This window comes from Eleutherodactylus coqui, chromosome 8 (genome assembly GCF_035609145.1).
Source record: "Eleutherodactylus coqui strain aEleCoq1 chromosome 8, aEleCoq1.hap1, whole genome shotgun sequence".
In the NCBI taxonomy this organism is placed as follows: domain Eukaryota; kingdom Metazoa; phylum Chordata; class Amphibia; order Anura; family Eleutherodactylidae; genus Eleutherodactylus; species Eleutherodactylus coqui.
The window spans coordinates 160,779,841-160,795,668 of record NC_089844.1 but is presented as its reverse complement, the minus strand read 5'-3'; the positions used below and the strand labels follow the sequence as shown (position 1 = coordinate 160,795,668).

Here is a 15,828-nt window from a genome sequence, read left to right as displayed (position 1 = left end):
CTGGGGGTTACTCACGCTGGCATTTCTTTTTCTATTTCACACTTTTTGTCTGTACCTGCAGTGTCCATAAGAGTAGTATCCATATGAGCCCCCATTACATTGGAAAACATCCCCCAGTAATGAAAATAATAACTGGCAGATGTGATCTTGGTCTGCTAAGACCCTGCAGCTCTGTCATGCTAGTGAGCACCCGGAGATCACGTGATCACTGGGTTGAATACTGGAAGCCACACTTCCACTTACTCATTGAGCTCTATGTAGTCCACAAAAGTAAAGTGGAATCTACATCAAGACAAACTGCTGCAGTTCTAGACCAAAGGAGGTCCAATGCTACTAGATGGGGGTCTCTAATAAAATGGTCATTTAGTGTCCAGCACTGTCTACTAGATTTATTTCTATTGTAGTCTTTAATGAAGTTATCTTACAAAAACAATGCCTGCAGTAAGTTGGATATTGTGTGACAGTCCTTTATAGGAGAAGATGGGGCTGACGGTGAGAGACGCCCTGGTCTACGCTCTGGAGAATCTGGAGAAGATGGGATTTAAGAAGTTCCGCAATAAGTTACCTGAAATTGAAGTAAAACCGAACTATAGGAGGATCCCGAGGGGCAAACTGGAGGACAAGGACTGGGGGGATGTTGCTGATCTGATCAGGGAATACTACAAGGATGTCTATGGGGTGGAGGTGACCCTGGAAGTTCTAGACAAGATTAATGAGAAGAAAGTAGCAGAGGATCTCCAGAAACAATTGCAGAACGGTAACAGGATGCCTTAAACAGTTAAATTAAACTATCTGAAGGAAGCTCTGAGAGTACAGTATTGGCACATTCACTAATTATTAAGTCTTGTGACCCACCTGTTTGCTGCTATTAACTTTTACTTCTATTTTTATGCAGTGAACCGATTTGTAAGGCTAAATCAAGTGGAGGAATTGAGGTGTTTGCCTCCTAAAGGTAAGAATGAGAAGGCATGAGATTTCCTCTTTTCTTTGATCCATTTTAGCATTTATTTCCCAGATGCAGAACTTGGTGACCACAGACATACTGTAAGTAATGTAACAGTGATCCAGCCATCTTACTGATGGCTGTGGATCTGATCTGCTTCTTCTCTGCTTGACTTTCATGGAGATCAGCTGCCATTCCACCAATATCAACTGTGAATAGATATACAAATGGGAGTAGTTAGTGTCATACCATCACAAAGCGTTATGGTGAGCGCTAATTAATTGTTATTTGTTTTGTTTGGACGCCAATGCACTTGGGCACAATTTGTAGTTGTGAGTGGTGAGGTGTGGAATAATACATAGGCAGATATTTTGCTTAAATTGTTGTAACGATGATATTATTAAACACAACTGTGACACATTCAGTGCATAATAAATGATACTAAAATTACATCAATGTAGACACCTGTGTCCAACTCATTCATATACTGGAAGCTTACTCTGGATTTATTTTCTCTATCCTCCTTCTATTTATATCTCTTTATCGCTTTATCTCCCTCTCTTGATATTTAGATCTCTTTTATTTTCCCTCTATTCACTGTCACAGCTGACTCTGCTCCTCAGTTACTCACGATTTTTTAGCTTTCTCTCTTGTTTCTCTCTTTCTCTCTCTTTCACTGGTGATCTTTGTCTCTTTTCACTTCTCTCTTCGTCCTTGCACTTTCTTTTCTCCCGTTGAGTGCTTCTTTTTGCTGAAATATGGCTCTCCGTATGGTGGTCACCTGAGATTATGTATCAAGTAGCGATGGAAAAGGTATGCCATCAAGGTGGATGATAACCTCCGGGTAAGATCCCACATACTTTGAGAACCATCTGGGGACTTCAGGACCTACTCTTGGTTTCCCTGAGGGACGGTCCTTGTCCTCAGGTGATATCCGTTTAACTGCCAACAGTCTTTTTCGGTGAATCCTCTCTTCTGGCAATGCCTGCATATAACTGGACCTGGTCTACTTGGTCGTGTTCTGGTAGAAGTGGTAGCTGGACGGGAATCCCCCCTTGTGTTGCAGAACTATTGAGTCCTCTTGCCTGTCTAATCTTGCCTGCAGTTCTTCCATTTTCTTGCAGAGGGCGAATACATGGTCATTCGTGAGAGGGCCCAGACGGTATAGCGCTTTCATCTTCTGCTTGAACTTGTTGAGTTGATATTGTTCTGCATTATAGCTCCCATGCTGCTTAGCTGCTCATTGTCAGTTGACTTTTTCTTCTATAGACTTTAAGCAGAGGAACTACCCACACAATGGCTGTTGTTTTAAATTTGACAATTCAACCAGAGGTACGACGTTTAAATTGAAAATGACAGTTGCAGGTAATTTAGACGATGCAATCAGCGATCACTTGCAATGGGAGTTGTAAGGTGACAGAGGATTTAATCCTATTCGTAGACGCCACTAATGGCTGTCGTGCCACTACAAAGCACTATCGTGATGCCACAAAGCGCTATGTGAGCACTAATTTTATTATTATTAATTGTGGCTGGCAATTAATTGGGATTTGTTTTGTTTGGATGCCAGTGCACTTGGGCACAATTTGTAGTTGTGAGTGGTGAGGTGTGGAATAATACACGGAGCCAGATATTCTGCTTAAATTGCTGTAACCATGATATTATTAAATGCAACAGTGAGATGAGGCCATTCAGTGCATAATAAATGATACTTAAATGGGTTGTCTCGCGAAATCAAGTGGGGTTATACACTTCTGTATGGCCATATTAATGCACTTTGTAATATACATCGTGCATTAAATATGAGCCATACAGAAGTTATTCACTTATCTGCTCCGTTGCTAGCGTCCCCGTCGCCATGGTTCCGTCTAACTTCGGTGTCTTCTTGCTTTTTTAGACGCGCTTGCGCTGTGCGGTCTTCTCCCTTCGGCTCCGCTCTGCATCATCGGCCATCATCGGCGTTTTGGCTCCGCCCCTTGTACGCATGATCGCGTAGCTCCGCCCCATGACGTGTGCCGGTTCCAGCCTCCTGATTGGCTGGAATCGGCACGTGACGGGGGCGGAGCTACGCGATGATGCTTACAAGGGGGCGGAGCCAAAACACTGATGATGGCCGATGATGCAGAGCGGAGCCGAAGGGAGAAGACCGCACAGCGCAAGCGCGTCTAAAAAAGCAAGAAGACACCGAAGTTAGACGGAACCATGGCGACGGGGACGCTAGCAACGGAGCAGGTAAGTGAATAACTTCTGTATGGCTCATATTTAATGCACGATGTATATTACAAAGTGCATTAATATGGCCATACTGAAGTGTATAACCCCACTTGATTTCGCAAGACAACCCCTTTAAATTACATCAATGTAGACACCTGTGTCTAACACATTTATACACTGGAAGCTTACTCTGGATGTCTTCTCTCTCTCCTTCTTTGTATTTATATCTCTTTATTTCTTTATCTCCCTCTCTTCATATTTACATCTCTTTTATTTTCCCTCTATTTACTGTCACAGCTGATTCTGCTCCTCATTTACTCATGTTTTTTTAGCTTTCTCTCGTGTTTCTATCTATGCCACCTTTGCTATTTATCGTCTCTGTCAGCTGACCAGTTTGGTTTGTCTGCAGCCAATCACAGCCTATCTGGTTGCTAGGCTACCTGCCTCATCTGAGTCTCTATGCATTTTTTCTATTTTGTGCAGCTGGATAAAATGTCCTAACTGGTTGCTAGGTTACCTGCATCCCTTGTGTAAACTGACTCAGATTAACTCCTAGGGCCGGTTATTATATTACCAGTCTCCATAACTAAACAGTGCTGTGTAGTGCCTATTTTTCAGGCCGCTACATTAGAATGCCTCCATAGCACCACCTATTGGAGGGTAATTTTCCTATAAGTCAATGACTGACATTAGAACAGGCTTTGTGACATGACTAAAGATGTAAGCCAAGCCAGAGTCTTCTCCATATAGAAAAAAGCCACCCATCTGCAGTCAGCTGCTTTGGGGTTCTTCATCAGTACACAATAGGGTTGGCCAGAACCTCAAATCAGCAGTCTGTAGATGGGTGACTTGTACTTATGGTTAAGACGCTTGTTTAGTTTAGAACTTTAGTTATGTTACAAGGCTTGTTAAAAGGGTTGGTCATTGACTTATAGGAAAGCTACTTTCCAATAATTGGCGCTATGGAGGCATTTTTCCATCTCTCATTTATATACCTTTTACCCAAGGAGTCCTGTTTTTCCTCTGCTGTCTTGGCGCTCTGCACAAGGACAAACAGTGCCTCTCCTAACCAACTGTAAATAGCGACAGACTGTCATTGTGCCTGCTGAAAGCACTATAAGGCCTTTTTCAAATGGGGACCTATGGGTACAAAAATCGTGCATGTAAAAAAATTGCAGCTATTAGAACCAAACGTTCAGATGTTTTTTGCACATCTAAAATTCCATTATCTGAACGTCCTCATTAGAGATGAGCGAGCGCACTCGTCCGAGCTTGATGCCCGTTCGAGCTTTAGGGTGTTCGAGATGCTCGTTACTCAAGACGAGCACCACGCGGCACTCGACTCCATTACATTTCCTTCCCTGAGAAATGTGCGCCCTTTTCTGGCCAATAGAAACACAGGGAAGGCATTACAACTTCCTCCTGTGACGTTCCAGCCCTATCCCACCCCCCTGCCGTGAGTGGCTGGCAAGATCAAGTGACCCCCGAGTATTTAAATCTGCCCCGCCCGCAGCTCGCCACAGACACACACTAAGAGAGATCAGGGACAGTGCTGCTGATGCTTCTGCTGCTATAGGGACAGTGTTAGCGTCTTCAAGAACCACAACGGCCCTTCTTAGGGCCACAGCTCACCTAGTGCATTACTGTTGTGGCTGCTGTGAGCAGTTTTGCACAAATTTTTTTTTAATGTATATCGGCCGTGCAGGCTGTAGCGTTCTCAGGCTGCAGTCCGTACTTCAGTATAGGGGCAGTATTGGTCAGGCGGGGACAGTGGTAGTGTAGAATCCTGTCTACAAGAACCCCAACGGTTCTTCTTAGGGCAACCTGTGACCGTGTGCATTTAACTCCGTGGTTGCTGGGAGTTATAGTTCCTGTAGTGGCTACTGTGAGCACTTTTGCGCAATTTTTTTTTTAATGTATATCGGGCATGCAGGCTGTAGCGTTCTCAGGCTGCAGTCTGTACTTGAGTATAGGGGCAGTATTGGTCAGGCAGGGACAGTGGTAGTGTAGAATCCTGTCTACGAGAACCCCAACGGTTCTTCTTAGGGCAACCTGCGACCATGTGCATTTAACTCCGTTGTTCCTGGGAGTTGTAGTACCTCTGTATTGCACAGCCTAGCCTGCGTGCAGCCTTCATTTAAACATATTTCTGTCCGCACTTCGCGTAGCCTTACTGCAGTCTGTCTCTAAGTGTACGCCAAGAAACCACACATTTTCTACACCGCTCTGTGTTATACGTGTGCTGTCTCAGAAGTTCACGGTCTGCCCGACGCCCATAGATTGAAAGTGGAATACACACTGCCTAGCCTCAGCCTGCAGTGCAGAGTAAAATAAGGAGATTTTTTTAAAAATTCCTTTTTACGGCTACTGATTAACCAATGCATTTGCCTGCGTGGCCTGTGGGACTTCACGCCCATCCAAACTGCATAGTTCACAGCTAGGCCTAAGTGCAGCCTTCTTTATAATTTATCTCTGGCTTCATTTAGCGTTATATTACCGCTGGCAGCCAGCAACTGCGCGGTAATAATTCACAAACATTTTTACAAGGTGGGACGAAGGCCGTTCACCGCCTCCAGCTTGCGCCACTGCCTCTCCCCCTGGGCCCCAACCTGCAACTGAGATCCAACCCCCCACTCAGGACACAGACACGACCGTCTCCTGGCCTGGACCCAAACCCTCACCTCCGCTGTCCTCGGCCCCATCCAGCAATGTCTCCCAACGCAGCGTCCAGCTGTCGCTAAGAGAATCGTTGGAGCGAAAGTGCAAATACGCCGCCACGCACCCGCACGCTCAAGCTTTAAATGTCCACATAGCCAAATTGATCAGCCAGGAGATGCTCCCCTACAGGCTGGTTGAAACTGAGGCGTTCAAAAACATGATGGCGGCGGTAGACCCACGCTACTCTGTTTCCAGTCGCCACTATTTTTCATGGTGGGCCGTCCCAGCCCTGCAGGACCACGTCTCACGCAACATCGTACGCGCCGTCACCAACTCGGTTACTGCCAAGGTCCACTTAACAACGGACACGTGGACAAGCACAGGCGGGCAGGGACACTATATCTCCCTGACGGCACATTGGGTGAATTTAGTGGAGGCTGGGACCGAGTCAGAGCCTGGGACCGCTCATGTACTACCCACCCCCAGAATTGCGGGCCCCAGATCGGTGCTGGTATCTGCGGCAGTGTATGCCACCTCCACTAAACCTTCCTCCTCCTCCAACGCAACCTCTACCTCGCAATCAAGACTTGTCACTAGCAGCACGTCGCCAGCAGTCGGTGACGCGTGGCAGCACAGCGGTGGGGAAGTGTCAGCAGGCCGTGCTGAAACTACTCAGCTTAGGAGAGAAGAGGCACACTGCTCACGAACTGTTGCACGGTCTGACAGAGCAGACCCACCGCTGGCTTTCGTCACTGAGCCTCCAACCGGGCATGATCGTGTGTGACAACGGCCGTAACCTGGTGGCGGCTCTGCAGCTCGGCAGCCTCACGCACGTGCCATGCCTGGCCCATGTCTTTAATTTGGTGGTTCAACGGTTTCTGAATGGCTACCCACACTTGTCAGACCTGCTCGGCAAGGTGCGCTGGGTCAACACACATTTCCGCAAGTCCAACATGGACGCTGCCACCCTGCGCACCCTGCAACATCGGTTTAATCTGCCAGTGCACCGACTGCTTTGCGACGTGCCCACACGGTGGAACTCTACGCTTCACATGTTGTCCCGGCTGTATGAGCAGCATAGAGCTATAGTGGAATACCAACTCCAACATGGGCGGCGAAGTGGGAGTCAGCCTCCTCAATTCTTTACAGAGGAGTGGGCCTGGATGGCAGATATCTGCCAGGTCCTTGGAAACTTTGAGGAGTCCACCCTGATGGTGAGCGGCGATGCTGCAATCATTAGTGTCGCCATTCCCCTGCTATGCCTGTTGAGAAGTTCCCTGCAAAGCATAAAGGCTGATGCTCTGCGGGCGGAAACGGAGGCGAGGGAAGACAGTATGTCGCTGGATAGTCAGAGCACCCTCATGTCTATATCTCAGCGCGTTGAGGAGGAGGAGGGGGAGGAGCCTGAGGAGGAAGAGACAGCTGGGCCCACTGAAGATGGTGCCCATGCAGCTTGCCTCTCATGCATTCAGCGTGTATGGCCTGATGAGGAGGAGGACGAGGAGGAGGACACTCAAAGTGACCTTCCTAGTGAGGATAGCCATATGTTGCGTACAGGTACCCTGGCACACATGGCTAACTTTATGTTAGCATGCCTTTCTTGTGACCCTCGTGTTAGATGCAATCTGGCCACTACGGATTACTGGGTGTACACACTGCTCGACCCACGGTATAAGGAGAACCTTTCCACTCTCATTCCCGAAAAGGAAAGGGGTTTGAGAGTGACGCAATACCACAGGGCCCTGGTGGACAAACTGATGGTAAACTTTCCATCTGACAGCGCTAGTGGCAGAAGGCGCAGTTCCGAGGGCCAATTAGAAGCGGAGGCGCAGAGATCAGGCAGCATGTGCAGCGCAGGCAGGGAAACACTCTCCAAGGCCTTTACCAGCTTTATGGCTCCCCAGCAATACTGTGTCACACCTCCCCAGTCCAGGCTGAGTCGGAGGGAGCACTGTAAGAAGATGGTGAGGGAGTATGCAGCCGATCGTACCACCGTCCTCCGTGACGCCTCTGCTCCGTACAACTACTAGGTGTCAAAGCTGGACACGTGGCCCGAACTCGCGCTGTATGCCCTGGAGGTGTTGGCGTGCCCTGCGGCTAGCGTCTTGTCAGAGAGGGTGTTTAGTGCAGCTGGGGGAATCATCACGGACAAGCATACCCGCCTGTCAACTGACAGCGCCAACAGGCTTACACTCATAAAGATGAACAAAGCCTGGATTTCCCCAGACTTCTCTTCTCCACCAGCGGACAGCAGCGCTACCTAAAGAACTTTGTCAATCTGTGTATGATATTCGTCCTCCTACTCCGACTCCTCCTCCTGAAACCTCTCGTAATCACCGTGAATGGGCAATTTTTCTGTAGGCCAAAAGGCTCATATAACTTTTCTAAATAATATTTATCTGTTTCAATTCTCATTAAAGCATTGAAACTTCCACCTGAACCATATGTTTTTTAGACTGGGCTGCCTCCAGGCCTAGTTAAAAATTAAGCCACAGTACGCTAAGCGATTAATGGGTTTCACCTGCCCTCTGGGTTGGGCATGGGCAATTTTTCTGGGGTACATTTATACTGTCGGTACAACAATTTTTCGGGCCCTTGCCTACAATGTAATCCAAGTAATTTTTATGGGCTTCGCCTGCACTCATGGTACACCACTGTGTGTGGGGTTGGCTTACACTTTTGCTACAGAAATGTAACTCTGTTCTGCCTACCTATACTTCTGCCCCTGTAACGCTTGAGGGGTCTGATTAGACTTCTGTAACAGAAATGTTACTTCGGTCTGCCGATACTTCTGCTCCTGAAATTTTACCTTGGTTGGTGTATACTGTTACTACTGTAATGCAACTAATACTGGGCTCTGCCCATAATGCTTCAACGGAAATGTTACTGGGGCATGTCTATACTGCTATAACAGAAATGTAACAAATAGTGGGCTCTGCCCATACTGCTTCTATGTAAATGTTACTGGGGCCTGTCTATACTGCTACTACTGAAATGTTACAAATGCTGTGCTCTCCCTACACTGCTGCCAGGGAAATGTTTTTCTGCTGCTTTGCCCATACTGCTTCTCCATTAATGTTACTAGGGTCTGTCTGCACTGCTGCCAATTAAATGTTACTGGGGTCTGTCTGCACTGCTGCCAATGAAATGTCACTGGGGTCTGTCTGCACTTCTGGAACTGAAGTTTTACTGGGGTCTGTCTATACTGTTGCTACTGAAATGTTACTGGGGTCTGTCTTCACTGCTGCCAATGAAATGTTACTGGGGTCTGTCTGCACTGCTGGAACTGAAATGTTACAGGGGTCTGTTTATACTGTTGCTACTGAAATATTACTGGGGCCTGTCCCTAATGCTGCCAATGAAATGTTACTGGGGTCTGTCTGCACTGCGGCCAATGAAATGTCACTGGGGTCTGTCTGCACTGCTGCCAATGAAATGTTACTGGGTCTGTCTGCACTGCTGCCAATGAAATGTCACTGGGGTCTGTCTGCACTGCTGCCAATAAAATGTTACTGGGGTCTGTCTGCACTGCTGCCAATAAAATGTTACTGGGGTCTGTCTGCACTGCTGCCAATGAAATGTGATGGGGTTCTGTCTGCACTTCTGGAACTGAAATGTTACTGGGGTCTGACTATACTGTTGCTATGGAAATGTTACTGGGGCCTGTCCCTAATGCTACCGCTGAAATGTTACTAATTCTGGGCTCTGCCTATACCGCTGCTAATGCTATATCACTGGGGTGTGGAAATGGAGGCTTCCCAAAGACACGATGGCAGCGAGGCCATTTCCCATAAACGCGGTTACTGTTAAGGTGCATATAACCACGGACACGTGGAGAGGACATGTACTGCCTCAAAAACATCCCCCTCCTCCTCCTCCAATAATGAAAACATTCTTGGCAAATGCCTTTGCATTGGTCCGTCTGGTGGCAGTCCAAGAATTTCACCTTTAACGACATAATAAGAGAGCCCCCCCCACCATCCCCCCGCCACGGCCTACTTAATCCTGGCCACATTCCGAAAACCATCTAAATAAAACCGCGCTACTAGGTCCGCAGTCGCGACCACATTCCCACCAACGCGGTTACTGTTAAGGTACATATTACCAGTCTGACTGGAGCATGCAGTGTGGGCCGAACCCCACCTGTATTGTATCTGACGTTACCTCTGCTGAGCAGGGCAATGCAATGGGATACATTTATCTACCGCCGGTGGGTTCCAGGGAGCCACCCATGCTGTGGGTCCACAGGGACTTCACATTAGGGATTTGTACTTGCCTGTGTCTATGTATTAAAAACCCCGGTCAGACTGGGGCATGCAGTGTGGGCCGAAGGCCACCTGCATTTAATCTGACGTTACCTCAGCTGTGCTGGGCAATGCAATGGGATTTATTTATGTAACGCCGATGGCTTCCTGGGACCCAGCCATGCTGTCGGTCCACACAGAGTTGTACCTGCCTGTGTCTACTTATAAAGAACCCCAGTCTGACTGGGGCATGCAGTGTGGGCCGAAGCCCACCTGTATTTAATCTGACGTTAGCTCTGCTGTCCAGGGCACTGCATTGGGACAAAATACAGGAGCAATACAGCGCTAATGAGACGTGCACAGCTACGCTAGCATTGGAGTCCGCTGTAGGCACGCGATTGCTGAGGGTTTGTGCAGAGGCCTATGTCCTGAGTGCAGTGAAAGTTCGCTTCCTGCCTAGGATTGCTGAATCTGTGGGCCGAGGCCTATGCCGTGGGCGCAGTGCAAGTCTGCCATGTTTGGCCGCTCAGATCAATTTTTTGTTCATGTCTTGGGTTTCCTAGGACCCACCTATGCTGTTGGTGCAAACTTAGTTCCCATTGCGGTGTTTGACCTGTCTGGCACAAAGGCACTGACTGACTTGCGTATGGGGGCAGAGCGCAGCTGGCTTTCCCCTTGCAGTGTGGTTCCATCTAAATTCGCCGGCAGCTTGCTTTTTTAGACGCGCTTGCGCAGTCCGGTCTTCTCCATTCAGCACGAGCCGCTTCAGTGTGCTCCCCGCTACAGCTCTTCTGCGCATGCGCAGATGAGCTGTCACTGCTCGGGAGCGCGCTGGAGCGGCCATTCTGTACCTTCCTCTGTTAGAGGAAGGTGCAGAGCTGCCGAGCTGCCGGAGAAGCCGCCCAGCTGTCCTGCCGTCCAGCTGTCCAGGTAAGTGATGGGCCGGGGGGGGGGCTGTCGCTGCGCCGGGGGGGGCTGTCGCTGCGATGGGGGGGCTGTCGCTAGGCCGGGGGGGGGCTGCCGCTGCGATGGGGGGGCTGCCGCTAGGCCGGGGGGGGGCTGCCGCTGCGATGGGGGGGCTGCCGCTAGGCCGGGGGGGGGGCTGCCGCTGCGATGGGGGGGCTGCCGCTAGGCCGGGGGGGGCTGCCGCTGCGATGGGGGGGCTGCCGCTAGGCCGGGGGGGGGGCTGCCGCCAGGTCAGGGGTGATGTTCACTGACAGGTGAAGGCCCCGGAGCCCAGCGCTGGGCTCCGGGGCCTTCACCTGGGCTGAGGGTCTAGCGCTGGGGAGCTGGGAGCGTAGCGCTGGGGAGCCGGGGGCTAGCGCCGGTTACCTGCTGCCTGGCGGCTGCGGGGCGTCTGGTCGGCGGCTGCGGGGCGTCTGGTCGGCGGCTGCGGGGCGTCTGGTCGGCGGCTGCGGGGCGTCTGGTCGGCGGCTGCGGGGCGTCCGGTTGCGATGGAGACACAGCTGGCAGCGTCTCGGGAGCGCGCACGTCGGGCTGCAGCGAGCGACGGGGAAAGAGCCGGCGGCCATCTTGGGGAAACTTTTATAAGTTACTGAAACGCTGGAACGGTAAGTACGAACCAGCTAGAAAAGTAATTTACAGGGGTAATTAGTAATGTATGTTTAATTAGGGGGACTGGGCAAAAAAAAAAAATCACTGCTTCCTCGAGACATCTCCTTTAAGGGGGGCGTGGCCCACTCTTGCCGCTATTGTGGCTTAATAGTGGGACCTGGGAACCTGAAATGCAGCCCAGCATGTTGCCCCTCGCCTGCCCTATCCGTTTCTGTGTCGTTTCCATCACTTTCTTGGGTTTTGCAGATTTTCACCAATGAAAACCTTAGAGAGCATCGGCGATACACAAAAATGCTCGAGTCGCCCATTGACTTCAATGGGGTTCGTTACTCGAAACGAACCCTTGAGCATTGCGGAAAGTTCGACTCGAGCAACGAGCACCCGAGCATTTTGGTGCTCGCTGATCTCTAGTCCTCATAGGAAACCATTGGTTCTAACTGCCACGAGTTTTTACGCATGTAATTTTTGTGCATGTAGGTCCCCATGTGAAAGAAGCCTTAGATATAAAATAAGTATAGTGGATAACTGCACACGGTTATTGTTGCCTATTTTTCCTGAAAAGACAAAAAACAAAACCCATAAAGTGAAATATCCCTCAGCTGCAAGGAAGTACAGAAGTACCGATGGAGTTTTTATTAATGCAGAATCATTGGGTATTTGGTAGGTGAAATCATTGTTTGTAATGAACATGAAGATATTTTGTGGTTTTCAGCCAGACCCACGATGCTACACCTGAGTGACACGGGCGAGGTGATGTGCTCTGTCACCCTAGAAGCCTTTTACCCCGGATATCTCCACATTGAATGGAAGTGTGGAAGAGAGAAATCAACAGAAGTGTTATCATCCCAGGAGCTCTGCGAAGAAAGTCCTGATCAAACATCATTCTCAGTGCGCAGTCAAGTCAGAATTCCTGAAGATTCCCTCCGAAGTCCAGAGTCTGAAGTACACGTCAGCTGGGAACACGAGTATACAAACACCAGGGAGCAGCAAACACGGTGTATCAAAGGTAGGAAGATGTATACAAAGAGCTATCAGATACCATACTGTTGTAAGAAGATTTGTGTTTTGGAATGCCCAAATCCGAGTCTTGACCTTTAATGGGTCTGCCAGGCAATTTCTATTGATGACTTATCTTCTCAGACACCTGCGTTGTGGGCAGTGATGGTAATTGCAGGGGCAGCTTCCATTGATTTTAATTACCAGCACTAGCCACTTTACCTTTATGCCTCATGTCCACGGGCATGCACAGATTCAGCATGGGAAATCACGAATGGAATCCGGCCATGGCCGTGGCCGGCGACCCTGTGTAACTGCCCATGTCTTCTTTTTTTCATACCGTGGCTGTGTGCAGAAGTACCGGCCGGTGCGCCAGCGCACATGCACAGTATGTATTTTTTTTCACACTCCTGCTGTACCCGTGGAATCCGCGGCCTGTCTGCAGTGTCAATTTCGGATGAGCCGCGGATTGTACAGCTTCCATTGACTTCAATTGAAGCTGTCCATGCAGGAACCGCAGTAAAATGAAGCATGCTGTAACTTTTCATCCGTGAGCGGAAACTGCAATTGGCTTCCGCTCATGTGCATGAAAAATGATTTTTCCATAGCATGCTATGGAGGGTTATTGCTGTGGAATCCGGAATGAAATGCCCACTCCGGATTCTGCAGTAAAAATCCACCCATTCACATGAGGCCTTAACTGTGGACGTGGAGTCTCACAGATCCCTCCCAATTCAAGAAAAAAAAAAAAATTATATATATACAGGCAATAGCCCTCACTGACTGACTCACCATTAATTCTCTAATGTGTCGTACATATATGAGATTTGGCAGGAGCATTCTTTAGGTCTTAAATAGGAAAGATAAAGGGGTTACAACTTGATTATTCAATGCTGAGTAAGTGTCCCCCCTATGTAATATGCCTAATCTAATTATCTAATTTCCCGGTGTCATGCAAAATTGAAAATTTAGCAGGGCCATTCTATAGGTCGTAAATAGGAAAAGTAAAGGGGTTGCGACATGATTATTCAATTCTAAGTATAAAAGTAAGTGCCCCCTCATGGAATTATCCTGAGGAAAAGTCATCAATAGAAATTGCCTGAAAAACTCCTTTAACCCTATGAAGATATTGTGGTGACTATTTAGAAGAAATATTCTAATTCCGAGTCCAGTCATAGAGTTACAAGGAGAACATCTAAGTGTGTGTACCTAACAAGAGAAGTGGTGCTGGAGTTTTAGCAGAGGAGATAGAGAGAGAGGAAAAACAGAAGAGGAGTACAGGAAAGGAACAAGTCAGCAAGTCAGTAATTTGTCTGCAAAGCATTGGTCAGAGTCAGGGATGAAAGCTGGAAATGTTGTTCTTCAATATGTTGCCACAGCCCCCTCTCCCTGAGAAAGAGTTTCAATGCAATGTCTACTAGTGCAATGCCAAGTCATCAAATATCTCAAGTTAATGTGATTTAACAGGTACTGCTAGTGAATGTAAATGCAAAGTCAAGTACCCTCTCTCCCTGCAAATAAAAGGTTGAACTGTTTTCATCAGCTACAATCTGTTTCCTGAAGTGTCTTTCCTTCATTGATACACTGCACTGAGGTACTACACTTAATGCTCCAAGGACAAGGACTACCACCCCCATTATTGTCGAGTTCTCTGCTTTTTATATTTATAGTTTCTGCCTGGAACGGGTCCCGACCCGTAGACAGGCTGGCGTAATGACAGACATCTCACTTTACCCAACCTGGGTAGCGGGTTATAAGAACTGCCTGATATTACCACTGTGTGCAGCTGAGCCAGGTCATGTTTAAGTTTCAGAGAGGAGCAGCAGAGCCACCATTGACTACTATCTTGTTTCCCTGCTGTCTTCCCAACTAAGGTATGCACTTGGTCGCCACACGTGCAGTATCAATAATGCCCAACTTCTCCATAGCCCATGAGGCGATGACCCTCAGCTTCTTCTACACAGTACTTTGGAGCAGTTCTTTCACATCTCCATGTGCCACACATCATAGTGTCCTTCTGCTACTGGTATCTCAGCGGCCCACCACATAAATTAATGATACATCATTTTTACATGCTAATGACATAATTGTACAACAGTGTAAAACAATCTACAAGAATAAAACAGTATAAGGGAGTACACCCTGTTACTCATATGAAAGCAATGAAAGGGAAAAAGCCTAGACCAGTCCTGCATACCACAAACAGTAGAGAAATGGCACCTTCAGGGTATTGGAGTCACTGTGAAGAGATGTTAGAATTATCTGGAAATCCCATATCTTTGGTTAGGATTGGTTTAGGTCAGTGATGGCGAACCTTTTAGAGACCGAGTGCCCAAACTGCAACCTAAAACCCACTTATTTATCGCAAAGTGCCAACACGTCAGGGGGCGGGGCTTATCACAACGTATAATTGTACCCCCGTCGTTCTAAAAAGGACAGGGCCGCTTCAAAATAGACAGGGTGCAGATTTTGACTACCTTTTGGATGCGGAAATACTGCAGAATGTCCTCAGCAGATATTTCTGTGGAAAATTCTGCAGCATTCCCACATCCAAAAAGCAGTCAAAATCTGCACCCTGTCTATTTTGAAACAGCCCTGCCCATTTCCGCCACATGTAAACATACCCCAGCGGTAATAGTGACCCCCTCCCCTCAGCAGCCCCAGCGGTAATAGTGACCCCCACATCACAGCGGCCCCAGCGATAATAGTGACCCCCCACAGCGATAATAGTGACCCCCCACCACACAGCAGCCCCAGCGGTAATAGTGACACCCCCCAGCAGCCCCAGGGTTAATAGTGACCCCCATCCCACAGCGGCTCCAGCGGTAATAGTGACCCCCACCCCACAGAAGCCCCAGCGGTAATAGTGACCCCCTCCCCGCAGCGGCCCCAGCGGTAATAGTGACCCCCTCCCCACAGTGGCCCCAGCGGTAATAGTGACCCCCCACAGCGATAATAGTGACCCCCACCACACAGCAGCCCCAGCGGTAATAGTGACACCCCCCCAGCAATAATAGTGACCCCCACCCAGCAGTAATAGTGACCCCCCACCCCCCAGCAATAATAGTGACCCCCACATCACAGCGGCCCCAGTGGTGATAGTGACCCCCACATCACAGCGGCCCCAGCGGTGATAGTGACCCCCACAGCAGCCCCAGCGGTAATAGTGACCCCCACAGCGGCCCCAGCGGTGATAGT

General features: G+C 48.8%; 1 protein-coding gene across 4 annotated transcripts in view; it reads left to right on the top strand.

Moving 5' to 3' along the window:
- LOC136577083 (uncharacterized) overlaps nucleotides 1-15,828 on the top strand; it is a 106,144-nt gene that overhangs the window by 28,641 nt on the left and 61,675 nt on the right. For 3 of the 4 annotated variants that reach the window (XM_066576797.1, XM_066576795.1, XM_066576796.1), the window contains exons 2-4: nucleotides 465-757; nucleotides 896-952; nucleotides 12,347-12,640. In XM_066576797.1, the coding sequence (XP_066432894.1) occupies nucleotides 481-757; nucleotides 896-952; nucleotides 12,347-12,640 (628 nt within the window). In that variant the 5' untranslated portion in view covers nucleotides 465-480. The remainder of the gene's footprint in view (nucleotides 1-464; nucleotides 758-895; nucleotides 953-12,346; nucleotides 12,641-15,828) is intronic. The other variant, XM_066576798.1, reaches the window with a different exon arrangement.